The sequence below is a fragment of the Pygocentrus nattereri genome, chromosome 3 (genome assembly GCF_015220715.1).
Source record: "Pygocentrus nattereri isolate fPygNat1 chromosome 3, fPygNat1.pri, whole genome shotgun sequence".
NCBI classification, from domain to species: domain Eukaryota; kingdom Metazoa; phylum Chordata; class Actinopteri; order Characiformes; family Serrasalmidae; genus Pygocentrus; species Pygocentrus nattereri.
In genome coordinates this window covers 31,481,906-31,507,832 of record NC_051213.1, presented here as the reverse complement: position 1 = coordinate 31,507,832, position 25,927 = coordinate 31,481,906, and the positions used below count along the sequence as shown (strand labels likewise).

Sequence of the window (25,927 nt, the reverse complement as noted above, 5' to 3'; positions counted from 1 at the left end):
CCTTGCTGAATTTGGTTGAATCTGAGCAGAAAGTATATCCCTGTACATGTCAGAATTCATCCAGCTGCTTCTGTCTTCTGTTGATTCATCAATAAACACTAGTGACCCAGTACCATTGGAATCCATGCATGCCCATGCCATCACACTGCCTCCACCATGCTTTACAGACGATGTGGTGTGCATTCGATCATGAGCCGTTCTAAGCCTTCTACATACTTTCTTCTTCCCATCATTCTGGTACAGGTTGATCTTAGTTTCATCTGTCCAAAGAATGCTGTTCCAGACGTTCCAGGCTTCTTTATATGTTTTTTGGCAAAGCCTAATCTGGCCTTTCTATTTTTGAGGCTGATTAATGGTTTGCACCTTGTGGCGAAGTCTTCTCTTTATGGTAGACTTAGATACTGATACCTCCTACTTCCAAGAGAGTTTTCTTAGCTTGGGTGGATGTTGTGAAGGGTTTTTCTTCACCATGGAAAGGATTCTGCAGTCATCCACCACTGTTGTCTTCTGTGGACGTCCAGGCCTTTTTGAGTTCCTGAGCTCACCAGTGCGCTCTTTTTTCCTCAGAATGTACCAAACTGTTGATTTGGCCACTCCTAACATTTCTGCTATCTCTCTGATGGATTTCTTCTTTTTTTCAGCCTAATGATGGTCTGCTTCATTTCCATTGAGAGCTTCTTTGACTGCATGTTGTGGGTTCACAGCACCAGCTTCCAAATGCAAATGCCACACCTGGAATCAACTCTAGACCTTTTACTTGTCTAATTGATGATGGATTAATGAGGGAATAGCCCATGCAGCCCATGAAATAACTTTTGAGATAACTGTCCAATTACCTTTGGACCCTTGAAAAAGAGGCAGCTACATATTAAAGAGCTGTAATCCCTAAACCCTTCCTCCAATTGGGAAGTGAATAACCTCAAATTAAAGCAGACAGTCTGCACTCTAAGCTCATGTTGATTATACAACTGTATCTTGAATATATGTTTTAGTAAACAGCTAAAATACCAAAAACGTGTCACTGTCCAAATATTTCTGGGCTTAACTGTATTCTCTTATGCTATGGACTCTGGCAGACATTTGTTGAGCTGCTAAAACAGGATTTCTGATTTTCTAGCTGAGAAGTCTACGTATAAAGAGGATCCATAGAAATGGGAATTTTAAGGAATTGTACTGCAAGCATTGTCTAAAGGCATTAACCAAAGAGTGAGTTTCGATTTTATTATTATTTTATTATATAATTTTGGAAGATTATGAACTTTGATCTAACAAACAGTACAACTGATTAAATTGGCCCAGTGCTAAAGCTTCAAAATGTACCACTCCCTCCTCAGTTTATACAGTTCATACATGGAAACTAAGCTGCAAAAACAGCCCGTTTGGAGTTCATTCATTCATTTTGTGACATCATGTTTCATCATATGACAAGGTTTACATGCATCCACCTATTCAGGCTACAGCAGTTTTGCCACACCCATTCATATTGAGGTTGTAAGGGGAGTTTCTGCATGGGCCGCTTTTTAAATGAGGCATAATACAGAGTAGCTAATCAGAACAGAGCGCATTTACATATATCAATGATAAAAGGCACAGTAACAAAAACTCTTAATTCTATGGGATAAAAGACAGGCTGGAAAACAGTCGTGTAACAATGAATTATGACTGCATAAACCTACATAAACATGACAAATAAACCTCTTGGGTATTTTCAGTACACCTGCACAGAAAATCATGCCGCCATGAGGCAGTGTGTAGGCTATAGCCTCTTATTTTTTTTTACCTTACATTATAAGACAGTTACATGTTTAGACAGGCTATTAACATTCAGTGTGATTTACTGAACTTGCTCTGTCAGTATTCAAATCAGAATGGAGAATCCCCACCCCATGTGGTGTTTTTCACTTTCACCTTGAAAATAAACTTAAGGGTCTGTCTGAACATCTGAACATGCTCAGTGTAGCGCCACTCTACCTCTCTCTACCTCTCTGCTCTTGCATCTCCTTGGAAAGCAGCTCCAATCCCCTGACTGATCTAGTTTTCCCATCTAAAAACAAAAACGCTAACAACCTAAAATGGTCCCAAATGCTGCCTTTCACCGAGTATTACAGTCACCCCATGCTGCAGTCCTGCTCAGGAGCTTAGCACACGCTGTGCTATGTAGAGAGAGAAAATCCCATTTCTTATGGATGTGAACATTTACAACTTAAACTCATACATCTATTCCCTACTGTCATAACTACATAACTCATAAATCATAGCATTAAAAAAGTTATTTGTATTAGTTACTGAATAATGAGTAGGAAGATTAATAACTGAACTATAAGTCGTTTAAGTGGTTAAAATGTGAATTAAACAAGCTATGATGAGTATACTCCACAGGCAAGCTCCACAAGGCACAGAATTGAAAAATTTACCACAACTTTAGTATACAGCTGTAAGACAGCGCTGAAGAGGGCAGCAAACCAGACAGCAAACTGAAACCTGAACTGAGAAAAGCTTCAGGGAAAGTGACAGTGTACTTGAAGTGGCTTATTAGACAAGACAGATTTAACTTGGGGGCAATCTCAGTCAATCAGGAGATGTTAAAGGTGTGAGTTTCTTGTAGGGATGCAACAATAAACTGTATTGTACTTAATGTGATGAGGCCTGTGACTCAAACAATACCATGAACAGAATGGAGCAAATAAAGGTCTTTATAAAAATCGGCTCTTTTAAACAACCAAGCCTACAGTGAGGGCAGACCTCAGTTTTTCCTTCGAAACAGTCGCTTCCTCTTTACCTTGCAACAGCATGCACCGCTCATAAGGAATTTTTAGACAAGTGGCTAGTGTGTAAGCTCATGACCAGCATATTAGCTTATGATGAGTGAATCAGCATGTGGCATCACTGCATTACAAGACAGCAATAATATAAAATGTGATACATTCTGAAATATTTAACAAGAATACACTCTTGAAGATGCCAAGGCCAAGCCATAGATATATTTGCATAATGCCATTTTTGGTTCTCTTTAAAAAGTCATTTTTGTAAATCAGTTGCAAGTGTGAAGAACCTTTTTCAAAGTTTAAAGAACCCCAAACAATGTAAAGGTTCAAGGAAGAACCTTTAAATTGGTATAGATCATTACCATACAGCTTCTTCTTATACTACAAGCCTATGTTAAAAGCATGATCGGAACTTGCAAGCCATTCAATAAAAAAGAAATTAACTACAAGGAACAAATGTCTTGATGAGCAGCCGAGATTTATTCAATTTTCTTTTTTCTCAGTATGGACAGACATGACCCTGTTTACCATGTGTAAACACACAGCGAGATGTGTTGAGGACCTGATGCTGGTGAGAACCGGATGTTGGCTCACCTTCTGTTTCAACACACGTATGTTTACCACCCTGGCATGCTTATCGACTCAGCAAAGAGGTCAGAGTTTGAGCTATATCTGGTTACTATGGCAAATAATCTCTATCCAATTCCCTCTACTGGCTGTAGAATAATGTTAGCAAGAGAGCAAGACTGACAGAGATAAAAGAGATTTACAGCATGATTTATGGTCTTTTGCATCCTCAGCACCAGCAGTGTTTACTGTGAAAGCAGAATGTCTGGCGAGTTGAGGCATTTTGTACATTTCGTGATTAAAAAGTTGCAAGTTCGGGAAACACCCGAGCCCTTTCCAGAACTAATCATCATTTGCTAAATATGGAGCACCCCACGCAGGCCGTCTGCCTGGGGATGCCACAACAGTGCCTATAAGCCAAACATAGAATTGCTCCAAACAGGAGATCACTACACAACAGAGACTTAATCATGCAGTATATTATAGTTCAAACTTGAATACAGCACAAGAATATTCTCGGAGTCTGAGTCACAGCACCAAGTTTTAAATCCAAGCCTGATTGTCCAAATCTAAACCGAATGCAATCACCACTAGCTGGTGAACAAAAAAAACTTGACATATCTTTACATATCATTCCCAATTATTCCTAATATTGCCCGTTAAGTTTCTTTGCAGTGAAAAAGACTGATGTCATCAGGAGAACAACCTTTTGCCATTAGGTCAATAAAGTAGCCTAATTATTAACTATCCAAAATTAAATTTAAACAACAAAATTATAATTAATTATACCACAAATTTATCCACCATTATGTGCCTTTGAATAACATTCTGAAAGTTTTCATTCATAAACTTTCCATATCGGCCATCTGAACCTCACCAACACCGCTTTAGGTAGTAAAAGTAGAGATGAAGTGCAGAGCAGCCATAAAACCTAGTGACAAAATCTGTGAGAAACCAAAATGAGAAATGTGAACCTGAGCTAACAAATATTTGCGAAATGTCCAAATCTCTTCAAACCAGATGAGTGGACCAATATTTCATGATACATTACACAGACAAAGACTACATTCTATATATTTTATGTATGCTAAACATGAAGTGCTCATCACAAGCTCAGAGCCAGCAGCAGGCGGTTGTTTTTGTTTCTTGTTCAAATGCCTGTGGTCCCGGTGATTCTAGAGTGGGGCTTTAATTATGCAGACGTGCAGCTTGTTAAGTAACTTGAAACTACAAGAGATTCAAAAAGTCCCGAATCTGTTTGTAAGATGACAACAGGACAGAAAGGACCACTAATTGGTGCTGTAAAGTTTTGGGGCATTTTTAAATACAGATTTGCCAAAAACCTTCTAATTACCCATCAACAACTTATTCCAGCTTTCCCTCTCGACTGTCGTGTAAAGACATAAATTAATGAGCTCCTTCAATGGGATGAAATGGTTACAAAATGGGTGTCTGCAGGGAGTCTGGGTAACAGTAATTACAGTGACACAGTATGACAATATTCTTGCTAAATTCTGAAACAACATATTGGCTGAACTGACCTGTGAAGCAAGAAGGCAAAAGTATGATGCCCTTTGCCTTCACAACATTATTACAGCAGAAATAATGTCAGTCAGGTGCCAGCACTCAAATACTGAAATACCTATTCTGGGATTTGTTGTGCTGCACCTCAGAAAGTTAAGGAGACAATATACAGGCTCAACCGTATATTGCTGTTATGTTTTAACAGGGCTGTAAGATTGTATATGTTACAGCATACTGTACTATTTGAAATATAAGTGCCTCAAAGCAAATGTGTGATGCCAAAGATGTTTCGTTTGGAAGAGCTACAATCGCTAACAAGTCTAAGCAGTTGGTGTTCGCTAGAACCAGAAACAATTCCAAGATATTTTTGTTCTCAAAGTTACCTCAACAAACTAACATGTTAATACATCATCCACTGAGAAGAAACTTTGTGTAGAAGTCCCACAAGTCGTCCCCATCTACACTGGTTAGCTCTAGTGCCAAAAGATTTCTCTTGGGAATTTGTGAATAACAAAACAAGCTTTCCAATGTAGACTGGTTTGTTGCTAGCGTTTGACTTGTGCCATTAGCTTGCTTTAGCCTGTACCTGTAAATTATGTCTGAATAGTAAGAACTATAATATGATAAAGGGCTCATATTCTACACTTGTATTGTAGCCAAAATAAAGTGCCTGTTTTATGTACAACAAACAGTCATAATTCATTTTTACATGACAATTTTTGAAGCTCTCTTTATCCCTCAGAATTCATTAGGCTGTTTTTGTTACTGTGCCTTTGAAAGCCTAAAATATATGAATGAGCTTTGTTCTAACTGCATGTCTTGTGTGCTTCATTTCAAAATAATTCAGATAGTTTCCCTAGAACTGAATAGGTGGACATATGTAAATCTGTTAGTTCTCGTTACATCATAGAAAAAATGTTGCATAGTTTCCATAAATGGGCTGCATGGATTGGGCAGAGAATGGTGGGACTGGCATATTATTTCAGATCAGATTGGGACATCCCTAATGATTAAGGACGTTAATAAGGTTTGAGAAACAAAAGTAGGATACAAAAAAATAAAAAATGATAAGTTAAAGACATGACAAAGTGTAGTGTAGTTTAGGTTTGCTTACCTCCTCTACTGTCCAGTCAGCCACACGGCTGGCCTGAACCCCGGCCACTCCAGGCAGGAGTTTACAGTGCTGCTCCCAGCACAGCGGCAGGTCGCGACCTGGGTGAGCAGACATGGCCGACAGGAAGACTGACTGATGCAGTGCCTGCTGTAGACTGTCCACGTTTCTCTCTGCACGCATACACAGAAGAGAGAGAGAGAGAGAGAGAGAGAGAGAGAGAGAGAGAGAGAGAGAGAGAGAGTCAGAGTCAGTGATAGAGGCCCACTAGGGAAAATGTGCATCTGCTTAGCATCTGCTGAATAAAGTGCTAGAACTAAAAATCATTTATTGCCGCAGTGATGGTGATAAAATTAATTAACTACGTTTAAATTTAGAAAGGAAATTACAGGTGATACTGCTTCAATGAGAGGAACCAAGCTAACTGCAATTTTGTCAGGAAAATTGGAAAGAAGCTTGAACTAGAACAAGAGGGCAAAACAAAAAATGTCTTTCAATGTAGGTCATGATCTATAGGCTACAGTCTTTACAGAAAATAAATAATAAATAAAACAAAGGTTTTTTTTTTTAAAGACTAAGAAACCCATCTGAGCTCTCTCTGCTGGTGTATCTGTAAGGAGTAGCAATCCTCACCTCTAGCAAACGTAGCTAGGTGAATGCTCAAATATAATTTGATTCCCCCAAGTATCAGCATGTGCTGCTGTGATTTGCTTGAAAAGGGGAAAAAAAACCTAAAAAACCTGGGGTAAATTATTTTTTCTGTATGTGTACAGTGACGTGTGACAGTAGGTTTGACAAAGTGATTCATAAAATTCTTTTTAATAACTAAAAATGTTGCTTTTATAAGCAATTTGCAATGAGTGACAAAGAACACTGCCAACAAAACTGCTATGACCACAGCACTGGTGATCATTCTTTCAGGCCAAGATTCATAGACTTCTTTGTTGCTATAGAGCACCAAAAACAAAAAAAGATCACAACATTCTTAAAAACAAAAAAGCTTTAATAATTAGCATTTAAAATAGAATATACAGTCAAATGCAAAAATCTGGGTGCATATTTTGTTGATTTTCTCATTGAAAATAAGTATGCAGCCTCCACAGAGAACACCGTTCTGCACATTATAGTTCACAATTACAGTTTGCTGAATTTAACATGGGGGAGGAGAACAAAAAACAAAATGTGGCCTTTGAGAAAGTTATGGCACATTTAATAAATAGAAATTGTGCATTAAAAAGACTGGGGAAAAAACAAACAAAAAAAATAAAAACAGACAAAGCAGAGCTTCATTTATTAATTTTATACAGTGCCCATTTAAATACTGCAAGTGTGAGAAACACAAGCAATACAAAATTAAGTAACCTACCATAACCTATCAACTTTATTTATTTTATTCCCCCCTACTAAATTTACAGTTACTCATTTCTCATGTAACATGGTCATATTTGACAACATGGGGATGAGTGGGTCAAAATGACGCTGCATAAATGCATATTTTTATTATTTGTCACTGATCGCTAAATGAAGCATGTTTTATATCAGAGGTGGTAACTCTGCACTGCACGGCTGATGCTTCCAAAGTACTCCTGTGTTGACAATGTGGCCTTTTATACTGTCTGCATGCTACCAGTTTGCCTAGTAAGGCGCAAATTATGTCACCATACTCATCTGCACATTTTAACGTACAAATACTGTTTATTCGCTGAATTTAACAATGGGGGGGGGGGGGGGGGGGGGGGGTATTGTGACGTGTGCTAGCTAGCTCAGAGATTGTTTGTGATCCAACAAACATAATGTGGGCCGAGCTTGCACCACATTACATCAAGCCTTACATCAATGATACCAGACAACAGATTTATACTCATGGTTATGACGTGCAATAATCAGTTTGAGCTGAAATGCTCTACATCTTTCCTGTGGGGAACTTTCCAGAAGCTCTGGCCAAAACCTGCTCCTGCCAGACTGTAGACTCAGCAGGTAGGAGCGTGAGATTCAGGTTCAGAGAAAGAGTCCCGTTTAACTTGCGCTACATAATAAAGCTGTGTGACAGCCCCAGTAATAAATATATGAAGGAGGAAAGGGAAAGAACTAGGGATAAGGCATGACAGCCTGGCTAAATGGCTAAATGGCTACTGTCCAATAATAGCTAACAGTGTATTCATAGTATATATGTACAGAGCAAAGTAACAGTTAACTATTATAAATGGGCTTATAAGTAAATGTATTAATATTCAGTACATATAAATATACACATGCAGATAGACACAAACGCATATGTGAAAGTTGGAGTTTGAACACCCGTGGTGTGTTTTTCTGAAAATGGGTTCAATACATCTACAGACAACAAACCAAAATATATTGAAGAAAAAAAAATGAAAACATGCAATGAGCTACAAGTTCTTTTTTTCCCCAGATATGTCAAACAGTAACTGTACTTTAAAATGTGCAGAAGGATGATCTGTAAACATTAGAAGCAATTAACAGAACATGTAATCTGATACACACACACACACACACACACACACACACACACACACACACACACACACACACACCTCTTAAACTGTTTGCTTGCTCAATTATTTACAATATAATCCACAGTACCACAGGTTTACTGGCATTATTTTCAGTTACTGAAGACACAGTACAATAAACAGCTGCAGGAATAAGCAAAGGAGAATGACTTCAGAGGAAACGGCTTTCCCTCTGTAGTTCCAGTAATGCTGCATGTAAGACTTCAAACCAATATGCCTAATGCTAAACCAATCCCGTTTTTTGTCCCACCCTTCTTCCTGGAAGCCACACTGTGGTATTTAATTTATCAAATGGAGGTGCAACAGAAGCAGCTTTCAAGAACACCAAAGGGGAGAGGCAAAAACGGACAAAACCAGGTGCCAGCCTACTGTTTAAGCTGCTTCTAAATCACTTGTTACTGAGGCTCAGAGGACACTGCTCAGGGGAGGGCACACATGCACACACGCATGCACACATGCGCAGACACCTCACACAGATCAGACTCTTTAAACCATCTTTTGATCACGTTCAGAGCTCTGAACATGCAGTGCTGTCTTATGATGTGCTTTTCTCCAACACGTTTGTTTACTAACAGTGTTTATAATGCCTAGTTGCAGCAACATATTTTGGAAATATCTATAAGACACAAAAGAAAAAAAGAAAAGAAACCTTGGCAAATACAGAGCATACATACAGAAAGTTAGTTTCGAGAGATTTTGGAACTACATTTGTGATTTATTTGACGATAACCCCGTTTCCAAAAAAGTTGGGATGCAATTAAAAACAGAATGCAATGATGCATATACATAGCATGGTTAAAAGATTCAGAGAATTTGGAGAAATCTCTGTATGCAAGAGACAAGGCTACTCGCATTGAAAACAGACATGATTCTGTAGTGGAAATCAATGCATGGGCTCAGGAACACTTCTGAAAACGTTGTTTGTGAACACAGTTTGGTGCTGCATCCATAAATGCAAGTCAAAACTCTACCTTTCAACGAAAAAACCATATATAAACAGCATCCAGAAACACTGCCGCCTTCTTTGGGCCAAAGCTCATTTAAGATGAATTGAGGTAAAGTGGAAGAGTGTCCTGTGATCTGATGAATCAAACTTTGAATTTCTTATTGGAAATCATGGATGCCACATCCCCTGGGCTAAAGAGGAGGGGGACCATCTGGCTTATTATTAGTGCAAAGTTTAAAAGCCAGCATCCATAATGGTATAAGGGTACATTAGTGTACATGGCAAGGGTGACCTGCACATCTGTGAAGGCACCATTAATGCTAAACAATATATACAGGCTGTGGAGCAACATATGCTGCCATCTAGGTAACTTTTTGGTTTGACCAGAAAGTCCCATTTCAACTACAGTTTTGTAACTGTTAGAATCGATCACAATAATATTAAATTAAGTAAATTCTCAAGCTATTTTTATATGTAAATGTGTAGCTGCTGCATTTTTTTGGTTTATATTCCAAAGCCATGTACACAGTTCCTCCTGTCACGTGAATTCACTGTATTTTCAAAAACAATCTCAATTGGCTCTCAAGGTTGTGCAGCCATTGGTCCCATCAGCAGCAGTTTGAAAAGATGTGGTGGTGCTTCATGGTCATGTCTTGACTAATTTGGAGAGCAGATTTAGGATAAAAAAAAAAAAAAAAAGGTAATACAAAAATAATCAAATTGTGGTAAAAGTGGAGATCGCACTGAATCCTTTCCTAAAAAATTTGTTTCCAATCGAAAGGTGAGGTCAGACATTTTCATCCTTAGTAAGAAATATACGACTGCCACCTTCACCCACCACTGCAAAGAATACAAATGCAAGACTTTCCTCCTCAATGACAAAGAGGACACACCACCATTTCAGAGCCAAACTGCCATCACACTCTGTCATTCTGTGGCTGAAGGAGAGAGGTGGGAAACACACACACACACACACACACACACACACACACACACACACAGCACCTGGAAGACAAACGCTTAAACAAAGAGCTTCCACAGTGCATCTCTTCTTGCCTGGCTGCCTCCCATGTGGGTCCGTGCTTGGCACCTCACATAAACACTGCTGGTGAGAGGTGCTGTATTTGAAGCTGGATGAGCGAAGCTGTTCTTTTATAATAATCTCAGAGCAGCTTCTCAGTTTGTGTTGGTTATGCACCAGGGAGTGGTCTCAGAAAAGCTGTTCCTGGGTCAGCACTATTCTCCACAGGAGAAGTGCCAAGTGGCTGTCATCTTCACACAGACAAGCCTGAGTGACTTCACCAGGAGAGGGAGGGGGGAGAGTGAGTAAGGGGGAGTGAGTGGGAGAGAGAGGGCACCTACAGGGAAAGCTGTTTTGTACATGACAATACACACGAGATGAATGTATAAAGAAGGAAATGTGTGATCAAATAATTTCTCAGATTTGTAATAGCAGACAAGGATGACTATATACTTGCATAATTATACATCTAATTATTAAACCGAAAAACTACAGCTGATATTACAACCTCTAGTACAATATCATTACAAATAGAGTACACTGTACTTTTCTGTCAAAAAAAAAAAAACCCTCTAGATTTTACATTCCTGCACTACAAGGTCTGTAGTTTTTTGGAGGGTTTTAAACAACAGTCATCACAAAGGATCTTTGCTATATATAAATTATTGTGATATTCTTACAATTATGTTTGTATTTGAAAGTTTTCAAAAAATATGTTTTAATGTACAAGTGAGATGTTTAATTAAATATTCAAACTTCAGCATATTTTAAAAACTCAATATCTAGCGTTTGAATCATGTTAAAATATTTTTTTTCTGCTTAATTGTGAAAACACTAGGCATTGTTATTATAAAATATTTAGAAATCCTTCAGTAATATCTTTCACAATAGGATTAGAAACGGAAATTTCAGAAACACAGTCTGCTGCAAAGCTGAAGTTTTTGGTTTTACGTGTAGATAAAGTCTGATTTTAACAATTGGTTTCAGAACTGCATTATTAAATGAGGCACCAAAAATCAGGCACCATTTTTTGGAATGTTGCTGATAGTACAAAGGAAATAGACTTATTTTGACAGTCTAGTTAGATTACACCGTAATGTATGACATGATATGGTTGTGCCAAGTGTGGCAGAGATCATAGTTGTGTGCTGGAATGGACATAATTGATAAAACATGCTGAAACGAATGTTTTTCTTTTGAGATTTAACATTTTACGACTGCAGTTTTAGAGAACACGCATCATTCATCCAAAAATCTGACAGGACCAAAATCGTCATTTTTGCCTGTAGCGTCTTGCCTTTAAGGTGTAATCAGGGTCACTACAGCTTTTCCAACTCAATTAGCTTTATTTCTTTAACTGTTTAATCTATGAACTGTTATTCAGTGAACTGACTTATTGAGCCACCCTCTTTTCTCTCTGTCACAGGGGAACCATCATTCAAAGTTCTCTCTGTCTGACAAGTAATTTCTTTTATGGTGCATAGACATAATAAAAGCCAGAATACATTTCCGTTTTCTGCACTCCTCTAGTATATTGCAATCCATTGGAATGATTGCACGCATCATATGAACATTATAAAACATATATCGTTTTTGTTTATAAGTGACAGGTTGACTTTCTTCCCCCCATAGTTGTTAATGTTGACAACTAACTGTTAACTAAACATTGCTGCCCTTATTTGTACCTTATATATAATAAAATATACATGAAGTATATAAGAAAACCAGGAAGATCAAGATGAACTTCTGAACAAATAATGGCTGCTCTAAAATGACTCTGGAGTGAATAAATCAAAGATGGTACTGCTTTCACATAAACAGAACTACACCCCATTATAGAACATGGAGCTGCAATGGCCTGAAGCAGGAAAACAAGCACTTTCCCACCCCCTACTACATCTGTCAGTCACATTGTTCCCGTTTTCTCATAGCCTTCAGCAGTCTGAAACATTGCTGTCGCAGGACAGCCACTGGCTATGCTCTCATGCCCAAGTGAACACTAAAACCACACTTTTGGCATGCATCAGGGAGCATGTAGTATTGATGAATTGCATCAATATGCCGACAAGAATAATAATTTGCTATTAAACCTGTAACAGCTCTTAAATTTAAATTGGTCACTGTTATGAGTTTAATTTTGACATGGTTGATTTCTGAGAGAGTGAGAGTTATCTAAAAAAAGCTGTTATGGTTAATGTAATACATTAAATAAATGTGAGTTTGTCATCAAACATAATTATAGAAAACAGTAATGGGGGGAAAAAGCACATTTTATGGAGACACTTCATAAAATGAATATGTTCAGATCAATCTCAATAGGTTTTGAAGACATTAATTTCTTCATTTCAGTTCATTAGTTCATTCAGCGCCAGCTGTCAACACATGCCACAAACTTGAAAGGAGTGACAAAGCAGCCTTTTGTTATATGCATGAAGATGCTGACAATAAATAAAAAACAAGCTCCATCCATCACTGAACTAATAAATAAATAAAAAGTTATTACTTCACTTAAGCATTCAGCTAGCTCTTATTTATTTAGTTATTTTTAACCAGGACTTTACTTTGTATATAATTTTAACTGTTACCTTTTAAAGCTTTTTTACAGAACAATAGTATTTACTTTATTTTGGCACTGCTTATTATTTATCATTAAGTGCTGTCAAGTTCTAACTCCTGGCAGTGATTTGTACAGGTTTTTCTCCTGTCTTCTTTTGGGGTCTTCGAGTTCCTTAATGGTTTGTTCATGATTCTTCTATTTATGTCCATCCATTTTCTTGCTGACTGTCCTCCTCCTCTTTTACCATCACCTGTTCTAAACATTTGTTTATTCCAAAGTATTTGTTCTTCTCATAATATTTACAAATTAAGAGAGCTTCAGTTTGCTTTTCAGAGCTTCCAGTGAGGTGAGGTTTTAGTTCCTCGAGAATCCATGTGTTTTCTGTTTTGTCCAGGGTACTGTTTAAAGTCTTTAAAAACATCAGCATTATTACTGTTTGTTTTTCCACTGTTTTTCACGTCCATTAAAAACCAATCAAAAGACCACATTTGTTGTGACTTGTTTTTCATTACATTTGAAGATCCTTTCAAGCTCCTTCATCCTTGTTTTGCTGAGTGCCAATCTGTGTTGTATTTCTTGATTGCTGGATACATAGCTGTCAAAAATCAATCAAAACATGCAAAAGCTGTCAATCACTTTTACATCTACACAGTGAGTGGTAAAGTTAGTGGTCTCCATGACAAATGGACACAGACAATCGTGTACCCTGAACCAGGCCCGGGGGTAGCGTCCCTCAGCGAGCGCCTGGTGGCCAGGCAGCCCACGTAACCTGGGTGGGCTCAGCCAAAAGAGGCAACGTGGGGAGATCATGTGGGCCCACCACCCACAAGGTGTGGCATGGGGGAGCGGGGCAGTGCTGTATAGGGAGAGGGAGATTGCAGGGAGGCCCATGGTGGCCTAGGCCCCTGCGGCAGAAATTCCTCTTGGTACGTGGAATGTAACTTCCTGGAGCTTGTGTGGGAGGTTGAGAGGTACCAACTAGATATAGTTGGGATCACCTCCACCCACAGTGTCGGCTCTGGAACAAAGTTCCTGGATGGAAGTTGGTCCTTCTCCTACTCAGGGGTTGCACAGGGTGAGAGGCACCGGGCAGGTGTGGTGCTCCCTATTTTTAAAAAAGGGGATTGGAGGGTGTGTGCCAACTATTGGGGTATCACACTGCTCAGCCTCCCTGGGAAAGAACTATGCCAAGGTGCTGGAAAGGAGACTTCGACCGATAGTTGAACCTCAGACTGAGGAGGAACGGATTCCGCCCCAGCCATGGAACAATGGACCAGCTTTTCAACCTCTCACGGGTTGTTGAGGGGCCATGGGAGCTTGCCAACCCAGTCTACATGTGTTTTGTGGATTTAGAGAAGGCTTAGGACTGTGTTCCCCGAGATATATTGTGGAAGGTCCTCCAGGAGTATGGGGTGCCGGGGCTACTACTCCGGGCCATTCAATCTCTGTACTCCTAGAGTGAGAGTTGTGTATACTCGGCATTAAGTCAGACTCTCTGTGTTAGTGTTGGACTCTGCCAGGGTTGTGCCCTGTCTCCTGTTTGTGATATTCATGGACAAAATGTCAAGGTGTAGTTGGGGTCAGGAGGGCATTATGTGTGGAGGCTGGAGCGTGGTATCTATGCCATTTGCAGATGATTATGTTCTTTTGGCTGGGTCACATGGATGCTTCCAGTGCTCAATGGAGCGGTCTGCAGCCAAGTGTGAAGCGGTTGGTATGCAGATCAGCACCTCCAAGTCTAAGTCCATGGTCTTAGCCTGGAAAAGGATGGCATGCCCACTCCAGGTAAGGGGAAAGGACTTGCCTCGGGTGGAGGAGTTTAAGTATCTCGGGGTCTTGTTCATGAGTGATGGGAAGAGGTATCGTAGGTTCGGCCACAGGCTGGGACAGGTGGCAGCAGTAATGCGGTCACTGTACCGGACTGTAGTTGTGAAGAGGGAGCTGAGCCATAATGCAAAGCTCTCTGTTTACCGATTGGTCTACATCCCAACCCTCACCTATGGTCATGAGTTGTGGCTAATGACCGAAAGAATGAGATCATGAATACAAGCATCGGAAATGAGCTTTCTTCACATGGTAGTGGTATACAGCCTATTTGATAGGATGAGGAGCTCGGTTATCCGGGAGGAGCTCGGAGTAGAGCCGTTACTCCTTCGCGTTGAGAGGAGCCAGCTGAGGTGGTTCAGGCATCTGATCCAGATGCCCCATGACGCCTCCCGGTGGGAGTGTACCAGGCACGGCCTACCGGGAAAAGACCCCCGGGTCGTCCTAGGACCCACTGGAGGTATTATATCTCTAAATTGGCCTGGGAGTGGCTTGGGGCTCCTGGGAATGAGCTGGAGGAAGTTGCGGGGGAAAAGGGTTATCTGGGATTCTTTGCTCTCTCAACTGCTATTGCGACCCTATCTGGATGACGACAACGACGACGATTTTTACATTTTCTATTATATTTCCTTCTTACATTTTGACTACTTTTTATTTCTCTTTCTTAATTTCAATGTTTTTCTCTTCACCATAAAGTTTTGCTTTTAAATTCTATAAAAGCTGCTACATAAATAAGCTATATTTTTATTACTACGATTCTTATATGCATGTCTTAAATGCACTGCAAGTATTGTCTTATTACTGGGTTTTCACTGCAATGGTTTAGTTTATGACTCCACTACAGTAAGCCAGAGGCATTCTGATTTGATGTACCAACACCTACACATACCGACTTCGAATGAACTCTGTCCACTGCTGTCCAAACAGAACATTTTACCCCACATGCTCTAAGGGGGCTGAAACACAAAACATCCATCACTGCCTACCATATTCAGTCCACTGCATTTCCTTTCTAACACACCACTTGCAACAGGTAAGTGTGTGTGTCCATCCGTGTCTTCTTGTTAGAATCCCTAATGGCTAACAATCATTAGGGAGACCCTTGTCCAGGCCCACTCATCCAAAGCCCCTCGAGGAACAGAATGTGATCCCTATTTTAAACAACTAAACCCTGAATGCTCAGTAGTTTTTGATCATACAGAGCGTAAGCATAGCTGAGAGAAAAAGAAGCCTATTGTATGGTACTTGTGATTTAACTTTAAATGTCCTAGATGATGGCATTTTGGGAAAAAAGCTGCATGGATCTACCTGTCCTCAGAGAGGGACAGAGAAAGAGAGGGCAAAGAGATGAGAGAGGGACAGTGACACAGATCAGACAGACAGACAGACAGACAGACAGACAGACAGACAGACAGACAGACAGACAGACAGACAGACAGACATAGATATAGAGAAAGGACATCATGTTAAACACTGTCTGCACAATTATTAGGCAAGTGAGTATTTTGACCATATTATCATTTTTAGGCATATTTTCTAACTCCAAGCTGGATAAACTTGAATGCTTAATGGATTTAAGCATAGCAGGTGATGTATATCTGTGTAATGAGGGAGAGTGTGGCCTAAGGGGGTCAACATCCTATATCAAGGTGTGCATAATTATTAGGCAGCTTTTTTCTTCAAGCAAAATGGGCCAAAAAAGAAATTTAACTCTGATTTCAGATTTGACTCTGAAAAGTAAAAAATTACCAAAAGTCTCTCAGAGGGATGCAGAACTCTTGAAATTGCTAAGATATTGGGGCGTGATCACAGAACCATCAAACGTTTTGTTGCAAATAGTCAACAGGGTCGCAAGAAACGTGTTGAGAAAAAAAAGACGCAAATTTTGAGAAGAATCAAGTGTGAAGCTACCAGGAGCCCACAATCTTCCAGTTCTGTCATATTCCAGAACTGCAACCTACCCGGAGTACCAAGAAGTACAAGATGTTCAGTGCTCAGAGACATGGCCAAGGTAAGGAAGGCTGAAACCCGACCACAACTGAACAAGACACATAAGCTGAAGCATCTAGACTGGTCCAAGAAATATCTGAAGACAGATTTTTCAAAGGTTTCATGGACTGATGAAATGAGAGTGACTCTTGACGGACAGGATGGATGGGCCCATGGCTGGATCAGCTCAACTTTGAGTCAGACGCCAGCAAGGTGGAGGTGGGGTACTGGTATGGGCTGGTATTATTAAAGATGAGCTGGTTGGACCTTTTCGGGTTGAAGATGGGCTCAAAATCAACTCCCAAGCCTACTGCCAGTTTTTAGAAGACACTTTCTTTAAGCAGTGGTACAAGAAGAATCTGCATCTTTCAAAAAGACAATGATTTTTATGCAGGACATGCTCCATCACATGCATCCAAGTACTCCTCTGCATGGCTAGCAAGTAAAGGCGTTAAAGATGAAAAACATGACATGGCCCCCTTCCTCACCTCACCTGAGAACTGGGCAGTTCTTAAACATGAGATTTACAGTGAAGGAAACAGTCTCTGAACAGTGTCTGGGAGGCTGTGGTTGCTGCTGCACAAAAAGTTGATCGTCAACAGATAAAGAAACTGACAGACTCCATGAATGGAAGGCTTATCACTGTTATTGAAAAGAAGGGTGGCTATATTGGTCACCGATTTTTTTTTTATATGTCAGAAATGTTTATTGGAAAGTTTTGAGTTGTTTGTTTATAATTCTTACTTGAACAGATGAAAATAAAAAAAAAGTGAGATGGGAAAATGTGTGTTTTTAATTTAGCTGCGTAATAATTCTGCACAATATTAGTTGCCCAACAATTGTCCACATGTAGATATTCTCCTAAGAAAGCCAAAACTTCACTTTTACTTTCTTAAACATTCATGTTTGAGGTTTATGATCATTTTGGATTAACCGAGAGCACTGTAGTTGCTGATTAATAAAAATAATCCTGAAAAATAAGACTTGCCTAATAATTGTGCAGAGTGTATAAGACATATAATTCAGCTGTGAATTCAGCTACTTCAGGTATGCCCATAGCCTCTATAAAAAAGCACTGAGAATAGTATAGGAGGCTCAAGATCACCATTCTCAGTGCAAAGTGTTGACAAAGGGCTCCAAATAAAGCTCCCCGCTACTGTATATACAGTTGTATACACATTTATTTTGTTGATTACGTGAAAATAACACAGGAACTAAATGTGGTATGATATTTTTCTGCAAAGTGACACACACCCACACCATAAACAGAGTGCATTTTACAATTTTTACGAGCATTTATCTGGCTCTGAACGGACATGAGAATGCACATTCTATGAAGCATGTTAATTGAATCAGGCTGGCTCAGCAGAGGAAGAGGGCGATCCAGCATGTTTACTCAGCCTGCCTTCCACACCACTGCTCTCCAGTCTCCACAAGGAGAACCATGGCAGGAAGGGAAACAAATATATGACATAACAGGCTTAACTTTTTAAAACAGATACATTAAAGGGGAGAAAAATCTCATGAATGGCAGAAAAAAAATGCTTAACTATGGGAACATTGGGTGATTTTACACCAATAATGATGAAATGAGTAACAAATAGCTCACTAAACATCAAGACAAATTAAGACAATAAAGACAGTTTGACATTCTTATAGACCGACAAAATCCAGTTTCACATCATGAAATTATCTAGCATAACACATTTATTGTCTTGTGCAACCATAATGTGTTAATTTTGAAAACATTATTTGATGGCAAAATGAAGAATGTGTGCAATTCTGAATGATTCAAATTCTGGATCTACAGAGCCTCAGTACACCGAAACTGCATGTTAGAAGGGCTATTCAAAAAGACAACAGCTACCCTTATAAGCCCATTAATTATTGCCCAAGTCAAGACAAACATATGTGCTGAATGAAATATTTGCAGAAACCATAAGAAAAGCTATTAGTCTAATACTAAAATACAAATCCATAGGGTATACCAAATTCATTTCTTTCTCACAGCAGTTCTAATGCACATTAATTTAATTAAACTCCTATTACTTTCATTAAATTTAGTTACATTTAAATTCAGCTTTTCCAACCTGAATTCAGCTACTTTAAGGTGCCTCCATTCAACTGCACAAACACAGCTTGTGTAATTTCCATAGAAAAGCACTGTGAGTAGAATGCGACATTCTGAAACAGTTGTACTTAAGCCCAAAATTATGATAACCAATGCCAAGCATCAGCCAAAGGGGTATAAACCTCCCCAGTATTGGCCTGTGGAGCAGTGGAACTGCATTCTCTGGAGTGAATACAATATGGCTGAATACAAACAAATCCTTACAGCACTGTTCCAACACCTAATGTAAAGCCTTCCAGAAGAGTAGAGGCTGTTATCTCTGGAAGCTCCCTGTTAATAGCCTTGTTTACAGAAGATATCTGTACATATGGTCTATAATGCTCCCTCTGTATATGGTAACCGCTTTTTAGTGGGCCAGCCCCAAAACCTGCAGTGGCTGCCCAAGATGACAGCGACTGGATGATCAGCGGCAGGGTCAGCCTGAATCACACCATTTCCAGCAGCTTTGTCGGCAGCTCTTCATTAGTGAGAAAGGAGGTTAGCTCTAACAACGCCATGGGGCAGAAGAGTGTAAGCGAGAGTGGCATTTGGTAGGCTGTGAGACTGACTGGGTTACTGACACTATGGTACCACAGCCACAGTCTGATGAGCTAACAGCAGGAAAAAGTGTGACTCATCAGGGAGCACAGTCTCCACCGGGAGAGCAAACGACTATGAGTATATGTGTGTACATGTGTGTGTACAGTTGTCTGTCGGTCTGACTGTCTGCACTAAGACAACATTCTCACAGTGTGTGAGCACACAGACTCCGGTCCATGTGTGCATGTGTGTGTGTATCTGTGTATCATGGGACTAGAAACACCCCCCAGAGAGCGTGCACTCACTGAGATCTCCTGTGTAAGAGGCGTATGTGTGTGTGCAAGGGGTGTGTGTCTGAAAGATAAATACAGATTATCTGACCCATAGATGTCGAGAGTTATTACTATTACTAGTTATTATATGCACTTAATCTGTACATTCATTTATTATGATGTCAAAAAAAAAAGATGTCGAAGCTGTAAGTGAAAAGGGCAACCTTTCTTTCTGCAAAAACCAGACTACTTGCACAAAAACAGTCAAATTCAGTCATAACCTAACAGGGCTGTTCTAGGAGGATTCTCAGCTCAGGCCACCAAAAAGCTTCCCAATGGCTCCAACTACAAAATTGGCCTAACTGGCTAAATTGGAGCACTTACAGAAATGTTTATTAATGTGCATCATCCATGTAAATCTAAATTGAATAAATTAAATCTCACCCCTTCAGCAGCAACAAAGAACAAACTAATTTTCATACCAACTACGTTTATATTTCACTCTTATTTTATATCTTTTTTAAACTGCATTTTTAAAAGGTGTTTTAATAACAAAAACCTACCAAAATCCACCATTTTATTTTTATATTGTCTTATCTTTTTGGCCATCGGGCCAGCATAAACATTAGGCCTCCAAAGCCAAAAAGTTTGATCATCCCACATCTAATGCATCTTTATTTACTTAGAAGACAATGTGCTACGAACTGAAAATTTAGAAACATTTTCAATAGAATCTATCTGCTTGTTTTAGTTATCTACATGTGTGAAGTAATTAAAAACAGGCAAAACTGGCATTTCAGGGTGTATTCGTTTAAGCATGTACCTCTGAATATCAGCAGGCCACCACAAAACATGCATTAAAACACATCTAAATTTGGGATAACATGCAGCTCTTTGTCTTCACATATTCAGCTTTATGGTGTGGTGCATGTGTAGTCTGTGGGAAAGGGCTTGACAGGAGTGGTCAACACACCACCATTCTTCTCACAGAGGCCGCTGCCATGGAAACAATCATATCATATCAATGTTACTTGAGCACCTTTTTGTAATTTGTTGTGTCGCATGCTCAATGTACGCCTGTTTGGTAAACACAACAGAATCGGACAAGACACCTTAAATTTATAGAGCAGGCATCAAATAGGGGTGTTGCTAGGCCAGATTTTACACCCCTAAATAAATGTGCATTATTTATACACTCACTGGCCATTTTATTAAGTACACCTTGCTAGTAAAAGGTTGGACCCCCTTTTGCCTTCAGAACTGCCTTAATTCTTCGTGGCATGCTTTCAACAAGGTGTTGTAAACATTCTTCAGAGATTTTGGTTGGTTATTTGAGTTACTGTTGCCTTTCTATCATCTGGAACCAGTCTGCCCATTCTCCTCTGACCTCTCACATCAACAAGGCATTTTCGCCCACACAACTGCCGCTCACTGGATATCTTCTCTTTTCCGGACCATTCTCTGTAAACCCTAGAGATGGCTGTTCGTGAAAATCCCAGTAGATCAGCAGTTTCTGAAATACTCAGACCAGCCCGTCTAGCACAAACAACCACGCCACGTTCAAAGTCACTTAAATCCCCTTTCTTCCCCATTCTGATGCTCGGTCTGCACTTTGTTGCAAGTTGTCTTGATCACCTCTACATGCCTAAATGCACTGAGCTGTGGCCATGTGATTGGGTGATTAAGTATTTGTGTTAACAAGCAACTGAACAGGTACCTAATAAAGTGGCCGGTGGATGTATATCCCTTATTCATTCATTATCCAACCACACCATCATGGCAAAAAAAATTCAGAGATGGCAGGCACCTGGTGACCAATTCTATTTCATTCCAGTTCAGTGATGACCAGCACCACCTTTAGTACAGCAGAAGGCCAATGCTGGGCGACAGTTTTTGGTATGCTGGCCTCACTACAGGGTCATGTCAGAGTATTTGCCTACTGCTTGAGTGCCTCCAAACAAAGCTCATACACTTCAGACTGTAGACTGAAACAAGTTACTGCTACAATGCTGCAACGGCAACACTGATCAATAAAACAAAAAGGTCTAGGCTAATGGAACCACAATGATGACAGAGGTAAGGCGTCTGATGGAAACTACTTCATTTACCAGCACTGGAGAAAAACAAATTATTCAACCCAAACAAATCAGATGCTACAAATTCAGACTGCACTGGATGAATAATGGAGAAGCAGCATTCCACCTGGGCTTCAGTGCCTGGGCTGCTTTCTGAAACAGGCAAACTTAAGCAAGTTTTTTTGCACTGATGAACCTGAGCTGCCAAAAGACATAATGACTCATCTAGGGAGATGAAGAGGACGATGGCAGTATTAGACCCCAACCTCTGTCCCTGTCCAGGTGCATCTGAGGCAAAAGAAACAGTGATATGTTTGCTTATTTGCTGTGTCCCACTGCCACCCTCCTCCTACTTGTCTCACTCTTCAATCTCTTCTAGTTTCTCTTTGCCTCTGCACTCCCCTCCCCCTGTCTCAGGATCTTGTCAGAAGTCCAGCCAGGCTAGCAGTGTGCTCTTCTGCTGGAGCTGGCAGCGAGTCCTGGAGCCCGCCCAATAGCTCAGATGAGAGGAGTTGTGTCTAAGCTCGGACCCCCATCCTCAAGGGCATACAATAATCTGGCCCTCAAACCTCAAGGCTGGTACTTTACATCCAAGCTCAAATTCTAAGGTGCCAAAAGGTAGTCCTCAGGGTTAAAATGAAAATTTTAGGCCATGCTTTACTTGAAGACAATGCCCATAAAGCTACATGACATACATCAGCTACATAACAAACATCAAACCTACAGAATGCTAGTTCACTTGATTTAACTTGCTTTAACTTTTTGCTCGTTATGGTTGCTAGTTTAATTCCTTTTTTCTTATTTTTATTTATGAGTTTTCTTCTTAATGAATTCACATTGCAAGACAAAGCACGACACTATTGTACTCTTATTATTGTTCTGTCCGATTTTTGTCCTCAAAATTGTTGCGCAGTTTGCGAGATATCACCATCATTTCAACAGAATGTTTGGTCTGATGAGGAATTGCGTGCTTTAGTTTTTTGATCTGATGTACAGTTTTCATACGATGATTGCAAAATGATTACCCCCCCCCCCCAAACAAATGATGGGTAAACACCCTAATAACTATATAGAGTACGACAGCAACCATGTATCAATTACCTAGCAATCACAAGCAACAGTATCCGTGCAGCCACAACTTGCCAATAACCTGGAGAACCACAGCAAACATTTTAAAACCTGTCTTGATGATTATCTGGTATAACATAACAGCCAGCTAGCCAAGGCACTACAACAACCTAACAACCACCTGGCACAGCAAAGCAGCCACCTGGGATAGCATTCTAGCTAGCTAACATTCTAACAGCTATTCGGAACACCATAGCCAGCTCCTGGCAACAACCTAGACAAATGTTTGGGAACTGTTTAAGCTACACAGCAAATGCATTTTTCTAGTTTTTGCTTACTCTATTTTTTTTTTCTTTTTGAAATTATTGTGTTTTATGAATGTTCTTTTATGCCCTTTTGTTATTATTATTATTGTTGTTATTATTTAAAGTACTTTATGCTTTCCTTGAATGAAAAGTGCTATAAAAATAAAGATTATTATTATTAATAATAATAATAATAATTCATAATGACAACAACAATATAAAAAGCATCTACTAAAGCTGATTCTAATTGCTGTCAGGTATCAAAAAAAGTTGCTTTTCCCAACTCATGTTGACACAATGCCTCTCTTCGGTGACAGATTTTAGTTGACATAAGGTTGTTGGGCCACACTTCAGCTGGAATTTAGCACATTGTCATCTTTGTTGCAAGTGTATTTCTTGTATGTCTGAGTGATATAATGCTGATGTAACACAGCTTGCCAAGTGAGGCTGCGTGCTAAACTGAACAAAGGTAAGCACTTCAAAAAGATCTACCTATACATGGCACTTTCTGGTAAGACTGACAATGTTACATAGCAAAGGCTTTCAAAAGAACAGTCACATCAGTGCATAAGAGACTAATGTGCATTTTTTTCTGGCTCTTAAGTGAAGTGAGATGCAGTCTGCTGTTTATACAAGTTGTATGAATGCCTAGGGCAAATCTGTGACAGTTATAACATTTTGTCTAGACTTGACTCAAGTTCATCAATCAATCAATCAATCAATGAATTGAATCAATCAATCAATCAATCAATCAATCAATCAATCAATCAATCAAAAATACTACTGCAAATAAAAGGACTAAACATAACGTGGACTGTGTTTGTCTTTTTCTGCAACCAAATGAACTGTTGCTCAGAAAATGTTAAATATTCCAAAAAAGATGGAAGAAGAGCATGTGTACCACTATGTTATATCACATTTCCTTTTAACAACACTTAATAGTCATTTGGGGACTGAACACATCAACTTATCCAGTTTTAAAAGCAGAATCTTCTGATTCTCCACAGTTACAAACAGGGCCTCTTGTCTTTTTTAGGCCTCATAATACACCGTTTTGTTTTTCAGCTGCAAATATGCCTGGACAGACCCTTTTCATTCTTGGTCTGGAGAACACAACATAGCATTACTTCTATAAACAATCTTAAAGGTTGACTTGTCAATCACTACATGTTTCCACTGTGCATCAGTTCATTCTAGAAAAGTAAGCCCAGCAAAGCCAGCAGCATTTCTGGACACTGATATATGGAAGCCGCTGTGCATAATACAGTCTTAACTTGCATTTGTGGATAAAGTGAATAACAATGGTTTATCAAAGCATACCAGAGCCAGAGAAAAGGCTTTGTTATAAAGGTTTTCTATTGCTCATCAATGCCAGTTTAATTGTCCTGAAGGGGCTTGGTGTGCAAGGTGAAGAAGTACAGGATCAAGTTGCTAAAGAGGAATTAAACAGATCAGACTCCTCTTATGTCATGGCACAAAGAAGACAAAATCAATGCAAAATGTCAAGGAGGTTGACATTGTCAGTGTCCTGACATTACAGCTCAAGACATGGATGCTAATTGCAAATATTATTGCTGGGTTGCTGGAGAAAAACCGGACAGAACTTTTCAGCTAGACCTTAATGCACCTGTGCTTTGATAAATCGAGATAGTAACAGCAGAAAGGCAATACCATGGGGAAAACACAGATATAGAACTACATTCTATTCATTCAGTCTGCTTGGGGCATTGACAAATTACAACTACTGATGAGTAGCTTAACATTTACTTATCAAAGACAACATCTAGAGAATTCACCCAGCTCTTGTATATAACAAAATCAATAATGTACATTTTCTGAAGCAAGCTGACTGGAAAAGGTAAGGTTAAAGGCTAATACAGATACTTTATTACATTTTTAACAAGGACTCCAGGGCTGTGAGCAAAATGCATTCATTTCTCCCTCATCTGTTTTGCACTATATGGGGTTTATCTGCTAATATATCACCTAAAATGTTTGTTGAAGTGCTGTCTTTTGTCCATTTCAAAAATCTGTTCTGATTTTTGACATTACCACACACCAGCGCATGGAGAAAATAATATTTACAATAATATGTGGTTTCACCTACTCCTTTGAACACCCCTATCTATTAGCAAGTGTAAACGCTTGGAAATGTGTCATGGTACGGCAGAATCTATGCTGTGGTTTCCAATTCACATTGACTTTAAACAATGCTTTTGGCTTAATCGCTTTGATAGGAGGCACAACTAACTTAAAATAGCGCTTCTGGGAAGTTCTGATGTTAAATCTGTCATCACATGCCTTGCGGTGCACTTTGCTCCTGCCAAAAATTATCCACTGGCAAAGTCTTGACTTGATAGAGCATCTATTGATCACTACTGGGAGCTGTGAGAAGGGCACAACACGGACTCATGAGAGGGGAAAAAAAAAAAAGAGAGCTTTAGACGATCATTTCTGATGTTAGCACAGATGACATGGAGGTAATCGGATCGGTAGGGGATTCAACCAGACAGACACAGAGCAACAGCAGACAGGTGAAAAAGGAATGAGTAAATGGCAAAATGCTGCACTGAATACAGCAGAGAATTACAAGCAAAGCGCATATCAGTCATTAAAGAGAAATGTTCTTCGGGAGACCAGGAGAACAGGACTATATGAAGAAACCATTACAACAACCTGTCCAGTCTGTTGCATGCAGTAAAAATAAAATCTTTACTGA

At 39.6% G+C, this 25,927-nt stretch overlaps 1 protein-coding gene across 5 annotated transcripts in view; it reads right to left on the bottom strand.

Moving 5' to 3' along the window:
* LOC108432753 (lethal(3)malignant brain tumor-like protein 4) overlaps positions 1–25,927 on the bottom strand; it is a 108,173-nt gene that overhangs the window by 6,270 nt on the left and 75,976 nt on the right. For all 5 annotated transcript variants that reach the window (XM_017706836.2, XM_017706839.2, XM_017706838.2 and 2 more), the window contains exon 18: positions 5,971–6,140. In XM_017706836.2, the coding sequence (XP_017562325.1) occupies positions 5,971–6,140 (170 nt within the window). The remainder of the gene's footprint in view (positions 1–5,970; positions 6,141–25,927) is intronic.